The sequence below is a fragment of the Cavia porcellus genome, unplaced genomic scaffold, assembly GCF_034190915.1.
Source record: "Cavia porcellus strain 051 isolate PalLab524CR breed Dunkin Hartley unplaced genomic scaffold, mCavPor4.1 scaffold_40, whole genome shotgun sequence".
NCBI classification, from domain to species: domain Eukaryota; kingdom Metazoa; phylum Chordata; class Mammalia; order Rodentia; family Caviidae; genus Cavia; species Cavia porcellus.
The window spans coordinates 5497806-5518233 of record NW_026947523.1 but is presented as its reverse complement, the minus strand read 5'-3'; the positions used below and the strand labels follow the sequence as shown (position 1 = coordinate 5518233).

Genomic DNA, 20428 nt, shown 5'->3' with positions numbered 1-20428 from the left:
AAGAATGTACATCGCGCCCATGAGGGCATGTTCTGCATAGATGGGACCCTGTGGCCTGGAGGTAAGTTAGTTCTCTATTCCCGCTGATTATCTAGTCCTTGTACTCATTGGTAGCGGAGGACACTGGGGCTGGGGTGCAGTTTGGGAGTACAATGCTTACCTAGCATGCCTCAGGCTCAGCGTTGGAGCCCAACTCTGATGTGGCGGGAGAGTGAACAATGGATTGCATTTCTGCCAATCACTGGGTGGTGGTAGCTCATCACACAGCTCCCTCTCCAGGTGGGCAATTGCTCAGGCTCCGGCGGATGTGAGCATGCCCGCTGTGGCCAGAGGCTTTCCCTTTCCCTTTCCCACCACTGCCTCCGCTGTATTTGGAGACAGCACAGGGGATGTTTCATTACTCTGTGGTCTCACACGCCCAGGAGACGCAGTGATCCTGTGGGCCTCTGTGTCTCGCTCCTCTTGTCTGTGACCCCGCTGTAGGGTTCCTGGATGTATTTATCTTTAGGAACTGCTCTAAGAACTGCCTAATATACACGTGACCAGCATCAGCAACATTTGTGAATTGTAAGTACAGTTTAGAAACTTCCTCTCCACCTCTCTCCCATTTATAACTTTAAAATACTTCCTCTGCATACATTGAGGACATGAGATGTAATTTTGCTTCAAGTGTCAATCAAAACATTTAAGACTTGAGGTTCCCTGGGTTCAAGTCCCTGCACCACAAACTCAAGAATTTAGCCATGGTCTTATGACGTCGTCCCCACCCCATTTTCTTCTTTTGACTTTTCCGGTTTTTTGTTTGTTTGTTTTGGATTTTAGACACGGTCTCACTGTATAGTGCAGGCTGACAAACTATGTAGCCCAGACTGGACTTGAGGTCAGGGAGCTCCTCCTGCCTCAGCTGCCCTAGTGCTGGGATTACAGGCATCTACCACCACAGCTGGCTTTTTACCTTTTATGCAGATTTTCTCTACAGTGGCCCAAATGGCATTAAACTCGTGGGCTTCCTGTCTCAGCCTGCTGAGTAATTGGCATTACAAGTTGTTTTTTTTAGTCATTTTTTTTTTGTCATTGGTACCAGGGTGCTTGCAAGGCAGGTGCTTATGCCACTGAGCTAAATCCCCAGCCCGTTCAGTCATTCTTTTAAGGTTAATCTGCTTGCAGTGAATTCTAGTGTCACCTGAGAAGGCATCCTTTCCTTAATTCCCAGATTCCCATCTTAGTTCGGATACCCATCCTCTTTCTGAGATTTTCCTGGTTCTTGGTGGAGTGACTTTCAGTTACAACATGGCCACCTCAGGTCACCTTCCGAAGGATGCCATTGCATCCGGCCTAGGAAGGTGTCCAGGTTGCTGGCTTCTCAGGATAGAGCTGCTTATTTCCTAGATCCCGAGGTCCCCAGCTTGTCTCCACCTCAGCCTTGCTTTTGAATTCTAGAGTTTATATGCAAGAAAACAAAGATCAGAGCCACCTTAACTAGGTGTTTACAAGCTGCCCAAGGCTGTGTTCAGTGGGAGGAGCCAACCCCGACCCACCCACTTCTCATGCCACGGTAATGCCAGCCAGTGATGCTCATCCCTTCACCCTCCAGGGAGCCCCAGAAGCCCTGCGTGTCCCATGGACACTGCCCCCATGCTGTGGAGCTCACAGCTGTGCAGCCAGGGTCCTGCAGCCCAGTATACTGGCAAACTCCTGCTTCCTGGTACTGGGTCCTGCCAAAGCCACTTTGGTGCAGTCTTTTGTGCAATCAGTAGCCAGGTAGGAATAACAAATGTTTATTCAGAAATGAGTAAGTAATACAGTCGCCTTCACCCCTGCTCTTCCTCGCCTTCTGAACAACACAGATGAGTGATGTGGGGAGGTGAGGCCGCAGCACTGCCCACAGCTTCCCTCCAGTTGCCAAGGTGACACCAAGCAGGGCAGGCAGTCAAAGTGCCCTCCCTGCAGTGGACTGAGTGGCCAGGAGCTCGGTGAGCAGAGCCAGCTGGCTGGGAAGGGGAGAGGAGAGCATGTGCACCCCTACTCGGACTGAAGGCGCCAACTGTCCCCTATAGGAGAAGCCGGGTGCCAGGGCCCAGGGCCGGGCTGGAGGGGGAGGAATGTCTTCCAGCTGCAAGAGAGGCATCGGTCACGCTGGGGCGGGAAGCAGCAGCTCAGAGTTCAGGAAGGTAAGGGAAGCCACCAGGCCCCTTTCCTGGACTCGCAGGTGTGGACGGCCTCAGAACCTAGCACCAAAACTGGGTGCAAACAGGAACCCCTGCCCAGCAGGCGCGACGCCCTTGGGCAGGCTCCCCAAGTTCTGGACCGACCCCCCTCCTGCACACACTGCTACTTCTACAAGATCCCCAGACTTGCTCCTACCAAGAGGCCACAGCCCCACCAGCCTGCAGCCCCCACTAGGGGACTGACACAGGTGCTGCGGGCCTAGGGCATGGCCTGTTCCCCATACAGGGAAGCTTCTTGTTGCCCAACAGAGGGGTCACTCCCACTCCCAGTCGTGCTGCTGGGGCCCAGGGCCGGAAAGGCACTGCCACGAACGAAGCAGCAGGGCCTGATCGGATGGCCCAGAGCCACAGAAGGCAAGGCAGAACTGTGATAGGCCAGGCTGCCCGGCTGAGGGCAGGGGCCACTGTGCGAAAGGACAAGGCTGTGACCTTGTGAGGCCGTCGCCACCAGGCAGGTGGGCACTGGGCTCGAGGCACTGCCCCTGAGCCACTCTGGCTCCCACACGCACAGCTCCAGGCCTGAGAGGTGGCGTCTCACACAGTGCCGCCCCGGACCACTGAGTGCACCGCCTCCAGGTCAGCAACCGGCTGGGGGCAGGGCGGGGGACACCTCGAAACACAACCTGCCCAGGAGACAGGTGGAGGAGGGAGGACATACTACAGGAAATGTGGACACGCAGATAACACAGGGGGACACAACACAGAGGGGTGGGTCCCATCTGGCGAGGAGGCCTGACCCCAGCGACCTTCCCCCGCTAGGGGCTGCAGTTCAATGACCGCTGGTCACCAGCTCAGCCTGGAATGGGGCTGCCCCACTCTGCCCCTCCGCGCCTCGCTGCCGCTCAGAGTTTGATTTTGAATTCTGTGGGCTGTGTGGTCACGGAGGCCCCCGAGGACTTGAACAGCGCCTTCAGGATGGTGTCCGGGTCCACCTCGGCGGGCGGGTTGGCAGAGGCGGCGGAGGGCAGCCTCCGAGGCAGCTCACTGTCCTTCTTCACCAGGGGGCTGTCGCTTAGTCGCCTGTGCACAGCGAGGAAGAGAAAGCTCTCAGGGCCCAGCAGCCAGGGAGGGGACCTCACACAGGCCCCAGGACACCTGTCTCGGGTGTCCTCTCCTCTCCTCTGCAGCAAACCTGCTGTTTTCCTTAGTCACACTGAGAAGTGTGGGGTGCAGCCTGCTGTACCCTGCAGCTGTAAGCTTAGGAAACCCTGCATTTCCTCTAAGATCGGGACATCTTGCGCATCGCCCAAGTGGGGAGACGGCCCTGGTTAGAGCAAGATCCCCAAACTCACAGGTCAGAAAGCCCTAAAAAGCAAGTTTCCCAGGTGTGGGGAAGTGAGCGAGCTGCTGTGCCCCTTAGGCAAGTGCACTGCCACTGCGTCACTCCCCCAGGCTTTAACCAAGTGGGCTTGGCAGAGCACACCAGTGATCCCGGCGCTCAGGAGGCTGTGCCTGGAGGACTGCTGGAGTTTCAAGCCCAGCCTGAGCCAGGCAGGGTGTGGCACAAACTTTCATCCCGGCAGTGGGGAGGCTGAGGCAGGAGGATCAGTGCAAATTCGAGACCAGTCTGGGCTACAAAGTGAGCCCAGGGCCAGCCTGAACTGCACAGCAAGACCCTGTACCCTTCCCCACCAAAAAAAAAAAAAAAAAAAAAAATTTAGAATACAACCTGCTTCTGGAAATCAGTCCGAATTCCAAGATGTTCCCAGTCTAAACCCAGGTCTCTCTAACATCAGAGCCTATCTATCAGGGCTCGCCCTGCACCGTCCACCTCCCTACAACTCAGTTGCCCTCGTATCTGCCTCCGTGTCTACAGGTGTCCAAGCCCAGCGTCTGATGCCAGCTGGCCTTCAAATGAGCTCCAGCTGCAGGACAGCTCGAGGGCGCCATGCCCACAATGCAGCTGGGCGGGGCCACCCACAGTTCTCCCCACTCAAGCAGGTAAGGATGGCTGCCAGCCCCGGGGCGGAAGCGTCCCACTGAGCTCTCGCAGCTCCCAGAGCAGGGGTACAGGTGCACACAGCCCCGCACTCACAGCAGGATGGGCTGGTCCGAGGTGATCACGTTCCCGTTCATGTGAAGGTTGCACTTCATGGGCTGCCCTGGAAAAGCAGAGGGAGACAGGCCCAGCACATCACCTCCCAGCCTCCCGGCCTCCCCATCCCTGCTCAGGCCACTCCCGGGGGCCCCAATGCTCCCGGGCTTCTCCCATGAGGTCCCTTGGCAGGGGCTCCTGCAGCAGTGTCACCCGCTGCACTGAACCCCAGGGGAACCCGGACGAACCCTCTGCTTTCTTTTTCCTGATACAGAACTGCGCTAGAGGCTGCCCGAGCTGGGGTCTAAACCAGAACCGCAGCGCTGCCCACAGTGTCCACGCAAGACACACCTGGCTTCCCACAGCAGCGGGGTGGAAGGGGCAAGCACAGAGGGAGATGCATGTCAGTGCCACTGAGAAGCAGCGACACCAAGCAGAGACAAAAAGGCTTCTAAAGGTGCTGCAAAAGGCTGGCGCTCAGTGGCTCCGCCCTGAGGTCCAGGCCGGCCTGAAGCACGGAGCCAGAGAGCCTCAGACAACCAAGAAGTATGGCAAGAAAAAACGGGGCGCTTTCAACTGCTACAGGGCTGCATCATTAGGGGAAAAACCGTAACACAAATCCAAGTAACAACAGAGCCTCAAATACACAAAACACACGAGACAAAACCAACCACCTCTTCTTAAAAGAAATCCGTAAAATAAAGGCTAAGAGAAATGAAGAGATAAGATAGTACCAATGGCTGAAGATTTCGGTACTCCGGGCAAAAGGGCTAGAACCGAAAGCCAGGCACGGCGCTGCACACTTGTAATCCCCGCACTCAGAAGGCTGAGGCAGGAGGACCCTTCCAAATCAGAGACCAGCCTGGTACGAAGTGAGCCCAAGGCCAGCCTTAACTGCACAGTGAGACCTGTCTCAAAAAGACTGGGAAAAAGGTTAGAACCAGCAGGCCTACCAAGACTGAACCAGAAGACTAAGGACACTGCACATGCCACACATAGGTGTCACAGAGCCCTCTGCACAAGGGCAGCAGAGCACACACTCTCCTTCCTCATGAGGAGGAAACTTTGAGAAGTTCCTCAATCTGAGCAGGTTAAACAACTCTCAAAAATAAAGGCATGTGTGGTGGCACACGCCTGTAATCCTAGCACTCGGGAGGCTGAGGCAGGAGGATTGCTGTGAGTTTGAGGACCGTGTGGGCTACAAAGTGAGTTTAAGGTCAGCATGGACCGCATTGAAACCCTGGCTCAAAAAGACAAAAGAACAAAACAAAGCAAATAAATAAATAAATCAAAAGAGATTAGAAAGCACTTCAATAGGAACAGAAATCGACACGACCTATTAAAACCTACAGAAGCAGCCTGGGGTGGTGGCACAAGCTTGGAATGCCAGCTGCTCAGGAGGCTGAAGCTAACGGCTGGCAAATTCTGAGTGCAGTGAGACCCTGCCTGGAAATTTAAAACCTGGGAGGGGGGCAGCTCAGTGTGGGGTCCTGATCAAACTCCTGTATCACAACAAAGGAAGGAAGGGAGGGAAGGAGGGAGGGAGGGAGGGAGGGAGGGAGGGAGGCGGGGGAGGGAGGGAGGGGGGGGGCAGGAAAAAAGGAAAGAGAGACGGATAGGTGGCAACCAGCTCGCTTAGCAGCCGCCCAGGAAATGTAAGCAAACTGTCCCGGCTGTGATTTTCTCGATCTCTGCTCCCCACTTCCAGCACCAGGCCCGGGCCCACAGCAGGCAGTCCATGAACCCATAAGAACCGGTGCGTGGCCAACGGTGCGGACAGAGCCCACCCCTGCAGGGCCACGCTGGGAGGAGCAGAGCTCCCCAAGACATGATGGGACGAACCGAGGCTCCAGCCCTGGAGCGGCCCATGTCCGGGAGGCTCCAGCTGCTCAGAGCCTGCGCTGCCTGCTCCGGCACAGGGGAGGCCGAGGCAGGGTGGCTGCCTGGGAGGAGAGCGAGGCCAGGCGGCTGCGCCCACTCACCGTCCAGACAGCGGTTGTTGTACTTCTTATATGCAGTGATGGCGTCATCCTTCTTCACGAAGACCACCTCGGCCACCCCAGGATGGACCAGACGGGCTCTCTTGAGGGCTCCGCACACACAGAAAAGCTCCTGTGAGGACAGGGCCGGGCTGAGGGGACCGCGCCACACAGGGTGCTGTGACGCCAAGGTCTTGGGCAGCACGCTCTTCAGGTTCCAGTGTTGAGACCACATGGCCCTACCGGAGGGCCAGGCTGGCCAGGCATGCTGCTGTGGGGTGCCAGGGACCTCCCTCCGAGCCACCGCCCAACCTCTCCACTCTGCTGGGAGGGTGGCGGTCAGGGAGCCACCCTGAGCTGTGCTGTGAGCTCGGACGCACAGGCTCAAGAGGCCTGGCTCTTAAATGTCTCCCCAGAACATGGGAGACCATGAGCAACTGTCCCAAGCAGGACTGAGCACTGGACCCAGGAGTGTCCTGGTCACGCTGGGACAGCTGGTCGCACTGAGCCAAGGCCACAGCCGAGACTGCCCACCCACTGAGCCAGCTGCACTCATGTCAGGATGCCACCACGCAAAGGGCACAGGGACACGTAAGTGCCTAAGGAAAGTGAGGCGGAACAGGAAACCTGGCCAATTCTGACTGCATTCTCCAGACACAGGACCTGGATAAAACAGGACGGACCACAAGGCAGCCGCCCCATCAGGCTTCTCTAAGACGGGCTTCTGTGCCACGGGCCAGGTGGCAGAGTGCGGGAGACGGGGAGACTCCGCCACTAGATGCTGCTCACGGCAAGGAAAGAGCCCATGTAGGAGCCACCAGGGCACAGACACAGGGCAGCAGAGCTGGGGGACGACACACACCTTGTTCTGGTTTGTGTCTAGGTGGCTGCCCAAGCCTATGCCTTCATGGAGGCTGCTGAATCTAGCGTTTGTGATTGGTTCATTGTCTAGGGCTGGGACTGGCAGGGAGTGCCTCCCCGCGGTGGAGCCAGCATACAGTACAAGGAGGGAAGGACACGTGTTTCTTCCACTTCCGCCCTTGCACTCTTGTCACCTGTGGCTGCCATGAACGGCTGTCCCTCAGCCAGGCCACCCCGCCCTGGACTGAGTATGACTGAAGCCTCCACAAACTGTAAGCTACATAAACCTTTCCTTCATTCATGTTGGGCAAAGGTACTTTGTCTCAGCAATGAGAGCAAAGTAACCAAGACACCTCTGTAACCCCAGCACTCTGGGTGGCTGAGGCAGGAGGTCTACAAGTCTAAGCCCTGCCTGGCAACACAGCAAGACCCTGCCCCAAACAGCAGTAAAGCCTGTGGCTGTGGCTCCCTGCAGACCCTCTCAGCGCACTTCACAGTACCTGCCCTCCCCCTGGGCATCCTGGTGCTCCCCAGGCAGACAAGGCCCACGTGATTGCCTCCTGGGAAAGCCCTGTCTGGGGCGCCACCACTGGTCCCCTGAGGCCTGTCCTCTTCCTTGGGCTGGCATCCGCCTGTCCTTGAGCAGGGATGAACCTTGGCTCCCAGCTGGGACCCCCAGAGCCGTGAGGCCCCGCAGTTACCACATGGGGTGGTCCTGGGCTCCTAAGCCACGATGGCAGTTTGAGACTTAAAGCGTGCAGCACGCAGTACTCACGACAATGTCCTCCTCGGTGACCCGCGGGTGCAGGTTGTTCACAGTCATCTTGGTGCCTTCCAAGGGGCTGAGGACAGGCTGCGCACAGACAAGGGTGTGAGCAGGCAGGGTGGGCGCTGCACTAAGGTCCCCCATGCGCCCTTCTGGCCCTAGGCGCTCCACGGCTCCTCTCCTCTGCCTCCCCTCTGGGCTGCAGGAAACCCTCCCTGCACCCCTGCACACCTTAATCGAAGGCCTGGGCCTCCCCAGTGCTGAGGTGGGCAGCAAGCCCTCTGGCTCACAGGACTGAGGACCCACTGGGGCGCACACAGCACACTGCCCACACAGCAATGCTCACCTCAGCCGGTGGCAGCTCCTTGGGGGGCTCCTCCTTGTTCACCAGCGTCCGGGACACGTGGGTCAAGGCTTTTGTCCGCACGGAGGCGGGGAGCGCAGGAGCGGTGTAGGCATCGTTCTGGACCACTTTGGTGAGAGGGAGGGCCTTGGAACTGCTCAGCCCGGTCTGCAGAGGCAGACAGGAAGCTGAGGCCAGCGCCCCGCTCTTCCCAAACACAGGCCTGGGCGACGGCACCTGAGTGCGTATACCCACAATGCCTTCCTTAGTCCAAAGCAAAAAGGCTGCCAGGGGCGCCCCGAGGGGAGAGAGTGGACATGCCGAAGACGTGATCACAGCAGTTGCTGCTGCGGCACCAGCCCCTGGTGGAAGCCAAGCTGCACAGACTTTCCCCATACCCTGCCTGCCAGGCTGCTCAGAGCACCAAAGCCTGAGGCCAGCTCGCTGTCCTGTGGGCTCTTCTCCAGGCTGGCGGGGCACAGGAAGTTGCCCTTAAGATGGCCCAAAGTCCCAGCTTCCTGGAGCCTAATGTGCACACACAGCTACCACGCAGTCCTGGGCTCCTCAGCAGCAGGCAGACCAGGGACATGCAGACCACCAGAAGCAGTCCTCACCCGAGCCAGGGACACAGCCCCACAGAAACACAAACTCCTCTTGACTAGGGTTCTGGGGGAGCCATGGGAGACTGGTGAGTGGTCTGACTCCGGACAGGCACCAAGAGGGAGGGAGGGGCAGGCCGAAGCAACCAGAGGCTCTATGAGGTGTGGTCAGCTCCCCACTAGCACCCCACCGAGTTCCACAGTTCCAGCCACTTCCTGCAGCTCAAGAACCACAACAAGGCAGGGTCCCGACGTACCAGGGACATAACTTTGCTCAACAACTAGATGCGTGCCCAGGTGCGCTTCCTAACATTCCCCGCCGGCCTCCCGACCTGTGAACCAGCGCACCAGGGCCATTGGCTGGGGCAGCGAGTCCCGAGTGAGCTAAAGGGCTACTGCTTCCCTGAGGGCAGCCATCACCAGGCCAGCCCGTCACCCCCGCCCCCCACATACCCCAGGATCTGATCACTGCAAAGGCTGCTTCCTGCAGAGCCAAATGCCCGGCTCCTCCCAGCACTGAAGGAGTTTGCTGGACCCAGGGGGGCCGATCAGAGGAGACCAAAGCCAGGACAGTCCTCAGGCCACGGGAGAGAAAGGAGATGCCTGCTTGGGGAGCTGCTCCGAGCCTCAGGTGACTCGGGGAAGACTGGCACCCTAACTGCAAACTTCCCCCACGAAGCCACTCCCACGGGAGCTCACAGGTCCCTGTGGGGTTAACAGGGCTCCTTACCTGTTAACCCCAGCCCAGGGAACCCTGAATCCAAGGGCGAGCCCAAGTTCCTGACCCGGGAGCAGCTTCAATGTCCCCGCAGAAAGAAGGACACTGATAAGCCCTTACGGCGGGACTCTCCTGGCTTTGGCTTTGCTGTCCCCTCTGAAACTGATGTTGCATCTGATTTCCACAGGGATGGTACTAAGAGGGGGCACTGTCAGGAGTCACTGCGGACACCAGAATGCCGCCCTCGTGATGACTTCCGGCCTCCACAACCGGAAGCAGCGGCAGAGGAAAGCAGTGCGAGACCAATTCCCGCCCGTGCCTGGGACTGCGCCCGGCAGCTGCAGCTCTGTGGGGCACCCGTTGTGGGACCCGCGTGTGACAGGGGCTGACTGCTCGCCCCACCGCCAGGTGCAAGGGGCAGCAGAGGAGGGCGCCGTACCACATGGTGCAGGAAGCTGCCGGAGGCTGCGAACTTCATCTGCTTGGTAGGGACGTGCGCCGCCACCTCCTCCTCCTCCTCGTCCAGGTCGTGTAAGTTCTGAGAAGGAAGGGGCATCTGCTAACGCTGCCTGCAGGCCACAGCACAGCAGGCAACGCTGCTGGAGGGTGGGTGAGGGGGCAGCCGGGGCTCGGGTGCTCTCAGGGCGACCCCCGCAGGCCACAGGAGCACTGCGGATGCTGCCTCTCTCTGAAATGCATTTACAACCACAGCTTCACGACAGGAATGCCCCAGGAAGTAAGTCACTGGAGGCATCCGGGCCCTGTGAGCCCCAGGGTGCAGGCACAAGCACGCAAGGGTATAGCCATACCCCCTGCCCCTCACAGCTCCACACGCGGCCCTGCTTTTGGCTTGGAAAGGCCACCCCAGGGAACCGGGGCCACCAAGCCCAGGACGTTTCCTCCCCAAAGATGTTCACACCATAAAGACTTCTAATGGTTAAAACGAGGGAGAAACTGCAGTCGCACCTGAGTGACCACGCAACCACTAACAACTGTTCACAGAAAATGTGAACACCACAACGCTTCAGCTACAAAATAAAAACACAAATTAAAAGGTGGCACAGGCTGGGCACAAGCTTCACCATCCCCGATCTGAGCAACCTGCACGCAAGAGCTGGGAGTCAGGTCACACTCCGTGCACTCTGGGATGTGGGTGGCCAGACAGTGACGGGGAAGGCGCCTGGGCCACGTGGAACTACGTGCAGGGACACGAGGGGCCACCTTCCAGAGACACAGCTTGCCCATAGCCAGGTGGGACTCCAGGTGTTCTCAGCAGCTCCCACACGGAGGGAGGGAGGGAGGGACGGCAGGCGCCTACCACTGCGACCTGGACTCCGCCCCAACCCTCCCACATGTGTTTCCATGGTGACTGAAGGTTCTTTTCCAACCCTTAAATCTCCCAGAGGCAAGGTCCCTGAATTGCCCCCAAGCCATGTCACTTCTCTAAGGAACCCTGCAAAGTTATCCATTCACCCTCCACAGCCAGCCCCCCAACAGCACCTGCTAACTCAGGGGGCCAGGAGTTGGGGGACCGCTGGGCCCTCAGGGCCACCCTGGAAGGGATGTGGCAGGGGGGGGGAAGGGGGGGATTATGTGGGGATCTCTCCAACTGTCAAGGCCAATTCCACCCCTTAAATGGAGACTACGATTTGTTCCATCTAGAAATGGGAATGCTTGGAACCCTGAGTCTGGACTTCCCTCTGCTGCTGAGGAAGAGAGACCATTAGGGGGAACAGCCCGGGACTGGTGCTCGGGCATGCGTGAGCTGGCAGCCAGACTCTTGCCTCAAGATTAAGAGAGTGAAGGATGGGCTGGGCTGGAGATGCAGGTTAATGCCAAGGCTCCAGCTTAACTCCAAGAGCTCAAGCAACAAGTTAATTCCCAAAAACCCAGGGTGGCCTACAGCACATTTCACAGCGGCCGGCTTTGGAGAACAGCGCCAGGAGGCCCTCTTTCCTTCGTTTCCATGTGGCACCAGGGACGGAACCCAGCGCCTCTGCACTCATCTGGACCCCCATCTATTTTTGAGAATTCTGAGACAGGATCTCCAGTTCCCCAAGCTGGGCTTGTACCTATGATCTTCCTGCCTCATCCTCCCAGAATGCCGGTATTACAGTGTGCACCACCATGCTCAGTTATTTTCTATTACCGCAAATCTTCTACATCAAATATTTGGAATTTTTAAAACAAAAAACTAATAGGGGTAGTGGTAGAGTATGCCACACCTCAAAATGTGAAGGACTGTGGATGTAGCTCAGTGGTGGAGCACTCCTGGGTTCTATGCCCAGTACTGAAATGAACATTCGCCTTTTTTTTTTTTTTTGTACTGGGGATGGCACTCATGACCTCCAGCTTGCCAGGAAAATGCTTGTGCGGTTGAGCCAAACCCCTGGCCCTTTATTTGCCTGTCTCTTATGCATCCTTCTCTCATTAAAAAGTTTCTTCCTAAAACTCATCAACTACTAAGCCAGGTCCAACATGTGCAGGCAAACACACACACACGTATACACACATACACACACGTGCACACGCACACAGGAACACACACACACACACGTTCCCACACCTGTTTGGCCTGGTGGTTGTTGACCACGTTGATCCTCATTCCAGCAGGATGGGCGTGTAGGGCCACTGGGGCCTTCTGCTGTGGAACCTGCAAACAGTGGTCACCAGTTTGCCCGGGGCTCAGGGACGTGGCCTGTAGTGGCCATGTGGCACCCGTGCCCGCTGAGTGGGCCTCACAGCATGGTCAGCCTGAGCCCATGGGGCTCAGTTAAGGCCCTGCCACCAATGCTGCAGAGGAGAAGAGGGACTGTCCTCCTCCGCTGGGTTGGGAATGGGGACTGGAAAGGGCGGCCAGGATGCCAGTCCTGACCCCCGCAGATGGCTGCACCGACATCAGGGAGCGTTTTACTTTGGCCCAACTGTTCGTTCGCACCCTGCAGCTTCCCACCTGGCCTGCTGGGGACACACCCAGCCGCCAGCCCTACCTGGATGGTCTTGGTGAGCTTCAGGGCGGGGGTCACAGTCCCCACAGGCAGGCTCGGGTAGGCGGCAGGCGTGCTCCTCTTCAGGCTGATCTTCTCGCGGGCGTCAGCCACCTGCCGGGGCCTCTGTGCCACCGCGCTCTGCTGCTTGCGGGAGTTCAGCATCTCCCTGGCGTCCTGTACTTTCCCTTTGATCCGGAACCGGGCATCTTTCTGCAAGAGCTTCTCCCGGGCGTCCTTGACTCCCAGCTTGAGGCGGGCATCTGCCAGGCCGATCTTCTGCCGGGCGTCGAACCGCTGCTGGAAGGTGGCAGTGCGGGTGGGCGGGCTGAGGAGGCTGGGCTGCACCCCGACACGGGAGCGGACGCCGCCCAGGCCCGGCCTGGTGCTGAGCCTGTGGGTGCAAACTGTGACAGTGAGCGGCAAGGGGCCTTGGGAATGGGGCAGCCACCTCAACCCGCTGGGCCTACGACCTCGGCACCCCGCCCTGGGCGTCCACTTTCCACCACCACAGTACACCCAAGATTAGAGCCAGACCTGCCTCTCTCACTATGTGCTCAACTAAAATCAAAATTGATCAAAGGCCTAAATATCAAACCAGAAACACTGAACCTGCTAGAACATACTATAAGAACTCTTGAAGACACTGGCATAGGCAAAGACCTTGAAACAAAACCCAACCACAAAGAATATCAAAGAAATCAAAAAGTGGGATGTCATCTTCAGGAAAAACTTTTGCACAGAAAAAAAGTCACCAACAGAGTGAAAAATTTTTGCCAGCCGTTCCCTGTTCCTCAGACAAAGGATGACTATTTAGAATACATAAAGCACTTAAAAAAAAAAAAGATCTTAAATTTTAAAGACCCAATCCAAAAATGGGCATCCGAGATGTATACTTCTCAAATGAAATACAAACAGCAAATAAACATATGAAAAAATGTTCAACATCACTGGTCACCTGAGAAATGCAAAATTGTGCCTGGGATCAAACTCACAACCTTGTGCTTGCCAGGCAGGCGCTTAGGCCACTGAGCTAAATTCTCGGCCCTAAGAGATGCAAATTAATGCTGAGATTTCATCTCATCCCAAAAAGAATGGTTATCATCAAGAAATCAACAACATGGCTGGTCTGATGGCAGTGGGTTATCAGAACTTATTAACATTGGTGTCACTAAAGTTGGTGTATCACCCCCCCACACTGCTAAATTTGACTGGCTTTAAAAAAAAAAAAAGAAAGAAATCAACAACAGCCGGGCGTGCTGGCTCACGCCTGTAATCCCAGCACTCAAATCCCAGCATCTTAAAAAAACAAACAAACAAAAAAAAGAATGAAAGAAAGAAAGAAAAAGAAATCAACAACAAATGCTGGAGGGGCTGTGAGGAAAACGGAACCCTTCTGCACTCTTGGTGGGGGTAGTGGAGATTCTTCAAGAAACTAGGATTAGGGTCCCATTCGACCCAGCTATTCCCCTGCCGGGCACCTTCCTGAAAGAAAAAAAAACACACACCACAGTGTTAGACGCACACCCAGGTTACAGCAGCACAGCCTGTAACAGCCAGAGCTTACCAACAAACCCAAATGCCCATCCACTGAGGAATGGATAAAGACGACGCACCTCTTTTAAACAATGGAGTTGTTCAACTCTGCCATAAAGGAAGACAAGCTTGGGCCCGGGGATTTAGCTCAGCCTAGCAAGCTCAGGGTCATGAGTTCAATCCCCAGCACACACACACACAAAAAAATACCAGGCTAGGCTGGAGCATTTCTAGCTAAACGGATGCACCCAGGGACCACGCTCTTAAATGGAATAAATCAGACACTCATGTTTAAATATTGCATTGTTTCTGACAAAAAAACAAGTGTAAAAAGATACAAATGAGTAAGAGATGTTGGGAAATGGTTAGAAAATGTTCAAATGAGAAGGAGAACAGGTGGGGGGACGAGACCAGCCTGGGCTGCTCAGTGAGCCCAAAAGGCCAGCCTGAACTTCTCGAAAAGACAGACAGACAGACAGACAGATAGAGCTTTTGTAAACAAGGAAGGGAAGAGAAGGGAATGGGGAAAAAAACCACCCTCACCATAATAGACAACATCCCAAGGCTGTCAGGAAATGAGGTGAACCCCCACATAGCACTCCCCACCTGGCACAGAGCAACCTGCTCCCCACACCCTTCCTCACCCTCGCTCAGCACCCCAGCGGCTCAGGAGCAGCAGGGGGTGGGGGTGGACCCGACCTACTGCAATGGGACCAAGGGAGCCACCGGTGGTCCCACTAGGGCTGCGACTAACCCAGAATGAAACACAGAGAAGACAAAGCAGCTGCTCTGCAGGAACAAATTTCAGAAACCATTAAAACCCCAAGGAATCAGACTCCCCCAGACAGCCCGGGCCCCAGCCCGTGGCCTCCTGCCACTGGAGAGGAACACGAGGCTCTTCCCAGGGTGACCCTGGGTCAGTGGTCGGGGGCTTCTCCCACCTCGGCTGCCCACAAGGCCTCTGCACGCAGGCCTGGCCCGGGGCCCGGGCCCGGTCCCGTTTCCTTGTCCCCTCTCCCCCTCCCCAGGCCTTGTGGGACAGGAGCACAGGATGAGGTGCAGCCCTTTTTCAGGACTCAGCACCCTTTAAATCAAGCATGGGGCTGCTTGCTCAGCCTGGTCTACTTTGAAGTCCACGAGGAGCTGGCTGCATAGTGGCCCACAGCTGTAGCCCTGGCACTCTGAGCCACAAGTTCCAGCCCAACCTGGGCCCCACAGCACGACCCCGCAGCTCAGTGCAGAGACCCAGGGTTCAATCCCAAGAACAAAGGCACATACGAGTGACACCTGGGTGCAAACCTGTAGGGCCACACCTCCACCCTGTCACCCTGCCCGCAGGGGGCTGAGCACTGCTGCTGGCAAGGGGCCGGCTCCAGGGGCCTGCCCAGTGGGAAGGGGGCACCAGGCTGTAGTCCACCTGGCGTTGCCCTCAAGGAGGGCCCCCGAGGGTCTCCCCAGCTCCAAGGAGAGATGAGACCCTGACTTCCCTGCAGGAGCTGCAGGAGAGGCCCTGGGGTGGAGCCGTTCTGACTGAGAGCACCATGCAAACAGAACCAGGGAGCATGTCAGACACCACCTGGCCTTCACCATTCAGTGGGGTCAGACACATGCCACTCGTGTCCCACGCCTTCCTGGGATGCCACCATCTCCCCTCTTATCCTTCCATCAGACACCGTAACTCAAAGAGGCCAGAGCAGAGGCCAGGAGATCGATGCAGATTCTAGGCCAGCCAGGCCCAGACAGTGAGCTGCAGGCCATGCTGAAGTGCCTGCCCCCAAAGAACCAATCATCAAACAGTGCAAAGAAGCCACGTTACCCCCATTCTGCCATCACTCAGACCGTAACACATTGCTGCCAAGAAAAAACAAGGCAACTGATTGAAAGACCTATTTCAAATAAAGAGGACAAAGAGATTCTTGAAAATAAATTTCCTAACTTTGAGTACACGGGAGAATGGGCATCTAGTTCATTCCAGTTCCCCAGGGAAAACCCCTCACATAAAGCGAGGGCTCAGGCTCTGCAGATCCCACCATGGCTTTTCTCCCCCGCCAGGATCACACATAACAGACGTTGCTCGGTCTGGCCATTTCGGAGGCCACCAGTCACCAGGGTTATCACAGCTTTGTACACAGGAAGGGGCTGGGCCTAGCTCAGAGGCAGAGCACACACCCAGTGTCCCAGGCCTGGGGTCCCCCAGGTTCAATCCCCAGCTCTGCCAAAAATAAATAAATAAACTTATAAAAAATGCTGCATATTTAAAACAGGTTGTAAACAGTTCATTCTTTTTCTTGAAACGTGGTTTTGTTCTTTGTTTCAGGCTGGCCTGAAACTCACTACGCGGCCCATGGTGGCCTCAAACTCACAGCAACCTGTCTGCCTCAGCCTCCCATGCGCTGGAACCATAGGAAATGACTCTGAGCAACCTATGTTCTGCAAAACTCAGATGCGCTCAGCACTGCTGGGTGTCACTGTCCTAGGTGACCACACCGAGCAGATCTGAAGAGCAAGCAGAGAAGCTGCATCTGCGGGAGGGGGGCTGGCTGACAGCCTCGGAGGGAGCCCATGAGGCTCCCGGATTCCACCCGTTCAGCTCCTTCTGCCAGCAGATTTAGGGGGCTTCCACATTCGGCCTTTTTATAACCTCGCCTTCTCTGCCGGCATGAAAAGACAGCTATTCATCCCAGCAGGCAGCAGTGCTGGTTATAAGGCAGGCATTAGTCATCAGGAATCTTTCAAATAAACACTCCTGCTGGGGGTGGGTCCTTAAACCTCAGAGTCAGTCACCCTGCCCTCCGGCTGCTGGCTCCCAACACAGCCAGCCCCTGGGGAGCCTTGCTCCCCAGCATGGGGAGTGCAGATGCCCAACACACTCCCGGCCAGATGCCTGCACAGGACCAGGGCGAGGCTGGAGGAAGTCTTTCCACAGCCCCACCACGGCCAGCAATGTCAACAGTGTGTCTCTAACTCCCTGCAAGTCCGCCTGAAGCATTCCCAGCCCCAGGGTGAGCACCAGGGGCCTGCAGGAGGACAAACAGACCAGGGCCAGGTGCTCTCTTCCCTGTCAGCCCCAGAGGAACGTGGCAAAGCTGCACCACCTGGCTTCGCACAGATGCCCAGCCCAAAAGGCCAGGCCCAGGAAGCGGCCCGGGCCAGATGCAAGGGCCCTTCACCCTCTGTGGTCTCCGGATGAGGGGTCTCCGGGCCGCGGTCATTTTGCAGGGAGGAAACAGGACTAAGGAGCAACACTGGATTGGGTGCTTTAGAGACACAGAAAAGCAAGATGCAAGAGCACCACCTCTTCCCCAGGAGTGCTGTGCAGATGCTCCTTTCTTTTTAAAAAAATTTTCAGTTTTTGTTTTTGTTGTTTTTGAGATAGTATCTCACTTTGTAGTCCAGGCTGGCCTTGAACCTTTGTCAGTCCTCCTGCCTCAGCCTCCTGAATGCTGGGTTACAGGTGTGCGCCACATGCCAGGCGGGGATTTCACTGAAAAGACAACTTCGTCCTTTGTCAGGTCTGCACTGAACCTCGTCTCTACGAGGAAACACAAAGTCTACTTATTCCCTTCCCATCTTTCGGTTCTAGGACTCCCCAGGGAGAGGTGCCCGGCTCAGCACCACCCCAGAAGCATCGGTCAGCTTGTTCCAACTGCTGGAGGCCTCTCAGCCCCTTAGTCAGGGGTCTCCCACACCAGAAGCCAGGGGTGGCATGGGGTGGCAGGGAGAGAAGTTCCCCATGTGGGGCAGGAGCGTGTCTCCCTATGGCCTGGAACAAGCCTCACTTAAACCACCCAGCTAAACCACCCTCCCTTCCGAGTCTCCTCAGAATCCAGGAACTTCTGTGAGTGGAGCGCAGGCCCAGCTGACACTAACAATCCTGACCCTTCTCTTCTGTCTCACACGGCGTCCAGGACACTCAGCGTCAGGACGGCTAAGGGAACGGCCCCGTCCTCACACAGAGACCACACAGTTGGGACGAGCTGCTGACACTTCCCCAGGGTGCGAGGGTCGCTGCTCCGCTCGGGGTGGGAAGCACCGGTGAGGCCCCATGCCCAGCTCTGCCGGGGTGTCCACGCGCCAGCGGAACCGGCTCCCAGTGCCAGCTGTGGCTAAGCAGTGCTCGGACCGTATCTGCTCTAGAACATGGCTCCGCTTCTCCCTGCTGCCCAGGAAGTCAAGTCCGCGGTGTTTCTGGGACATTTCACCCCACACCGCGGCTGCGTCTCCGCCTGGCATCAACCCCGTTCACAGGACGGCAGGGCAGCGCGCCCACGCGGGAAGCCTGCGTCGCTAACTGCGCTGAGCGCTCTCCGTGGCCCACGGGCTCAGGGCACACTGCTGCCGTGGCCCGCGGGGCAGGCGCGGCAGAGAGCAGGGCACAAGGGTCTGACCCTGGCGGGCTGCCTGCAGAGCCGCTACTTCTCGGGTCTGCTCTGGGGACCTCTCCCTGCTGACCCTCTGAGGACACTGAGCAGTAACTGCCATCACCAAACACTTAGGAGCCAAGTACAAATAGTAAAACACGGTCCCACATTTAGGCCTTGCAGCACCTGCCACGAACACCACCACCACACAAGCGAGGGTGCTGCCCCATCCAGCAGTCACCGGGCCAGGGTTGCAGAACCTACAGGCCAATGCCAAGCAGGACCTGCCTGGTAACATGGTGCCCATTTTTCCTGACGCTCCACACCACGTCCCTGTGGTCCCACCCCGCCCTGTACAAGACTGACACCCAGGTGTGGGCCGAACCCAGGGGACCAATCCTGCAGAGCAGGACCTGGGACTGAGGAAGGAAGCTCTGGAGTCAGAAGCACTGAGGACCCAGGGACCTGGGTAAAGACCTCGCTGAGGAAACGGCAAAGGGCTGGCTGCTGAGCGATGCTGGCAGCAAAGGGAGCAGTGCACCTGATCCAGGTGGCCGGGCCTTTCAAATGAGAATTTCTGCTGGGCAGGGCAGCATGCGCCTGTAAGCCCAGCACTTGGCAGGCTGAGGCAGGAGGACTGCTTTGTTTGAAGCCAGCCTGGACTACAAAGTGAGATCCTGTGTACAAAGAAAAAGAAAAGCAGAAAAAGAAAAATTTTTCCAGCCACAAGTATGCATGCAAACACTAATACAGATAGTGAGGGAGTGAACATCTGAGAAAAACTACTTAACCCTACAAGCTGGCTGTTTGCAGAGACATTTAACTTATCCAATGTAGATGGAAAACTACTGGCCAAGGCCCCCCTCCTTCACACAGGGGCCCTGAGCTCACAAAACCTGCAAGTGGCTGGCACCACCTAAGAGTCTGGGAACCTGCAGTACGCAAACGTGACTGGCCCTCAGGTCCTCCCAGCAGCTCCAGGGAACCTGTCCCAAAGGAAAAGGCCCACCTCCAGCTGTCCTTGCCTGAGAGCCTCAGCCTGCATTAGAAGGCACTGACAGCTCTCTTGTGGCCTCCACTTCCGGCCTCGAGTTCCCCATTTACAGACTGAGGATATCATTAGGAGCCGCGCCTGTAACCCTGGCACTGCGGAGGCTGAGGCAGAGGGATCATTTCGAGGGCAGCCTAGACTCTATTCAAAGCTAACTTAGACTGCAAAGGAAGACCTGCATCAAAAATAAGCAAATGAACAAAAAGCACGCAGGATGGTGAAAAGGCCCATGCATCTGGGTGCGAGAGCAATCTTCAAACGCTGCACGACTGCACTGCAACCAACAGGCAGCTCCGAGAGGCGGACAGGCGCGGGATGGGGGGTTTAAAGCTCCGGGTTGGAGTCCCAGCTCGGCACAGTCTGGGCAGTCACTTTCCCACAAACTTTGGCTGTCCCAACTCCGAGAAAGGCGGGGACGAGGCGGCGCCAGGATAGCGGGGGGGTGGGGGTGCCCCAGGACTCCCGCACGCGGGCCTCGGGCGGCCCCTCCCCCCAACCCGAGCCCCGCGTCCCCACCCCCGCCGCCCCAGCAACTGCTCCCCCAACAGTGGGCGGGCAGGGCTGGAGAGCAGCGGCGGCGGCGGCCACCGGGCCAATGAGGAGCGCGGTTCGAGCAGGGGGCGGGAGCAAACGGCCCTCGCGTCGCGCCGGGGCCGCTCCTCCCTCCGCCCGAACCCCGCTAGGCCGCGGACCCCAAGCCTCGAAGTAAGAAAAAGCTGCTCACCGCCCCTTCGTCGCCACTCCGCGTTTGCGGATGAGCTCGTCCAGTGAGATGTCCGCCATCTTGCGCCGTCGAGCAAACCGAGAGCAGCTTAGACTCTCGAAGCCCGCGAGCCCGCCCCCTCGGCAGCTAAAGAGCGACGAGCTACTTCCGGCGTCCGGCCAACCCACTCTCGCGACAGTTTAAACCGGACAAAAACCGGAAGGGGAGGGACCACTTCCCATGGGCCCTCGCGATGCTAAA

At 57.2% G+C, this 20428-nt stretch overlaps 1 protein-coding gene across 1 annotated transcript; it reads right to left on the bottom strand.

Annotated features, from left to right (window-relative positions):
• Positions 1 to 1762: 1762 nt before the first annotated feature.
• On the bottom strand, positions 1763 to 20372 carry Poldip3 (DNA polymerase delta interacting protein 3). Its single transcript, XM_003470550.5, has 9 exons — positions 20189 to 20372; positions 12520 to 12910; positions 12096 to 12182; positions 9969 to 10067; positions 8216 to 8380; positions 7879 to 7956; positions 6246 to 6375; positions 4264 to 4330; positions 1763 to 3248 (listed from the first exon to the last, which is right to left on the bottom strand). Exons 1-9 carry the CDS (start codon positions 20245 to 20247, stop codon positions 3071 to 3073), a joined length of 1254 nt encoding a protein of 417 aa, XP_003470598.1. The 5' UTR covers positions 20248 to 20372; the 3' UTR covers positions 1763 to 3070.
• Between the last annotated feature and the right edge of the window lie 56 nt (positions 20373 to 20428).

Excerpts from the sequence above, each read along its gene's own strand:
- Poldip3 (XM_003470550.5), bottom strand. The coding sequence starts at position 20,247 with ATGGCGGACATCTCACTGGACGAGCTCATCCGCAAACGCGGAGTGGCG. Across the intron at positions 8,381-9,968 it reads GCAGCTTCCTGCACCATGTG|ACCGGGCTGAGCAGTTCCAA; the intron begins GTACGGCGCCCT and ends CTGCCTCTGCAG. Across the intron at positions 6,376-7,878 it reads TCACCGAGGAGGACATTGTC|GAGCTTTTCTGTGTGTGCGG; the intron begins GTGAGTACTGCG and ends CTGTCCTCACAG.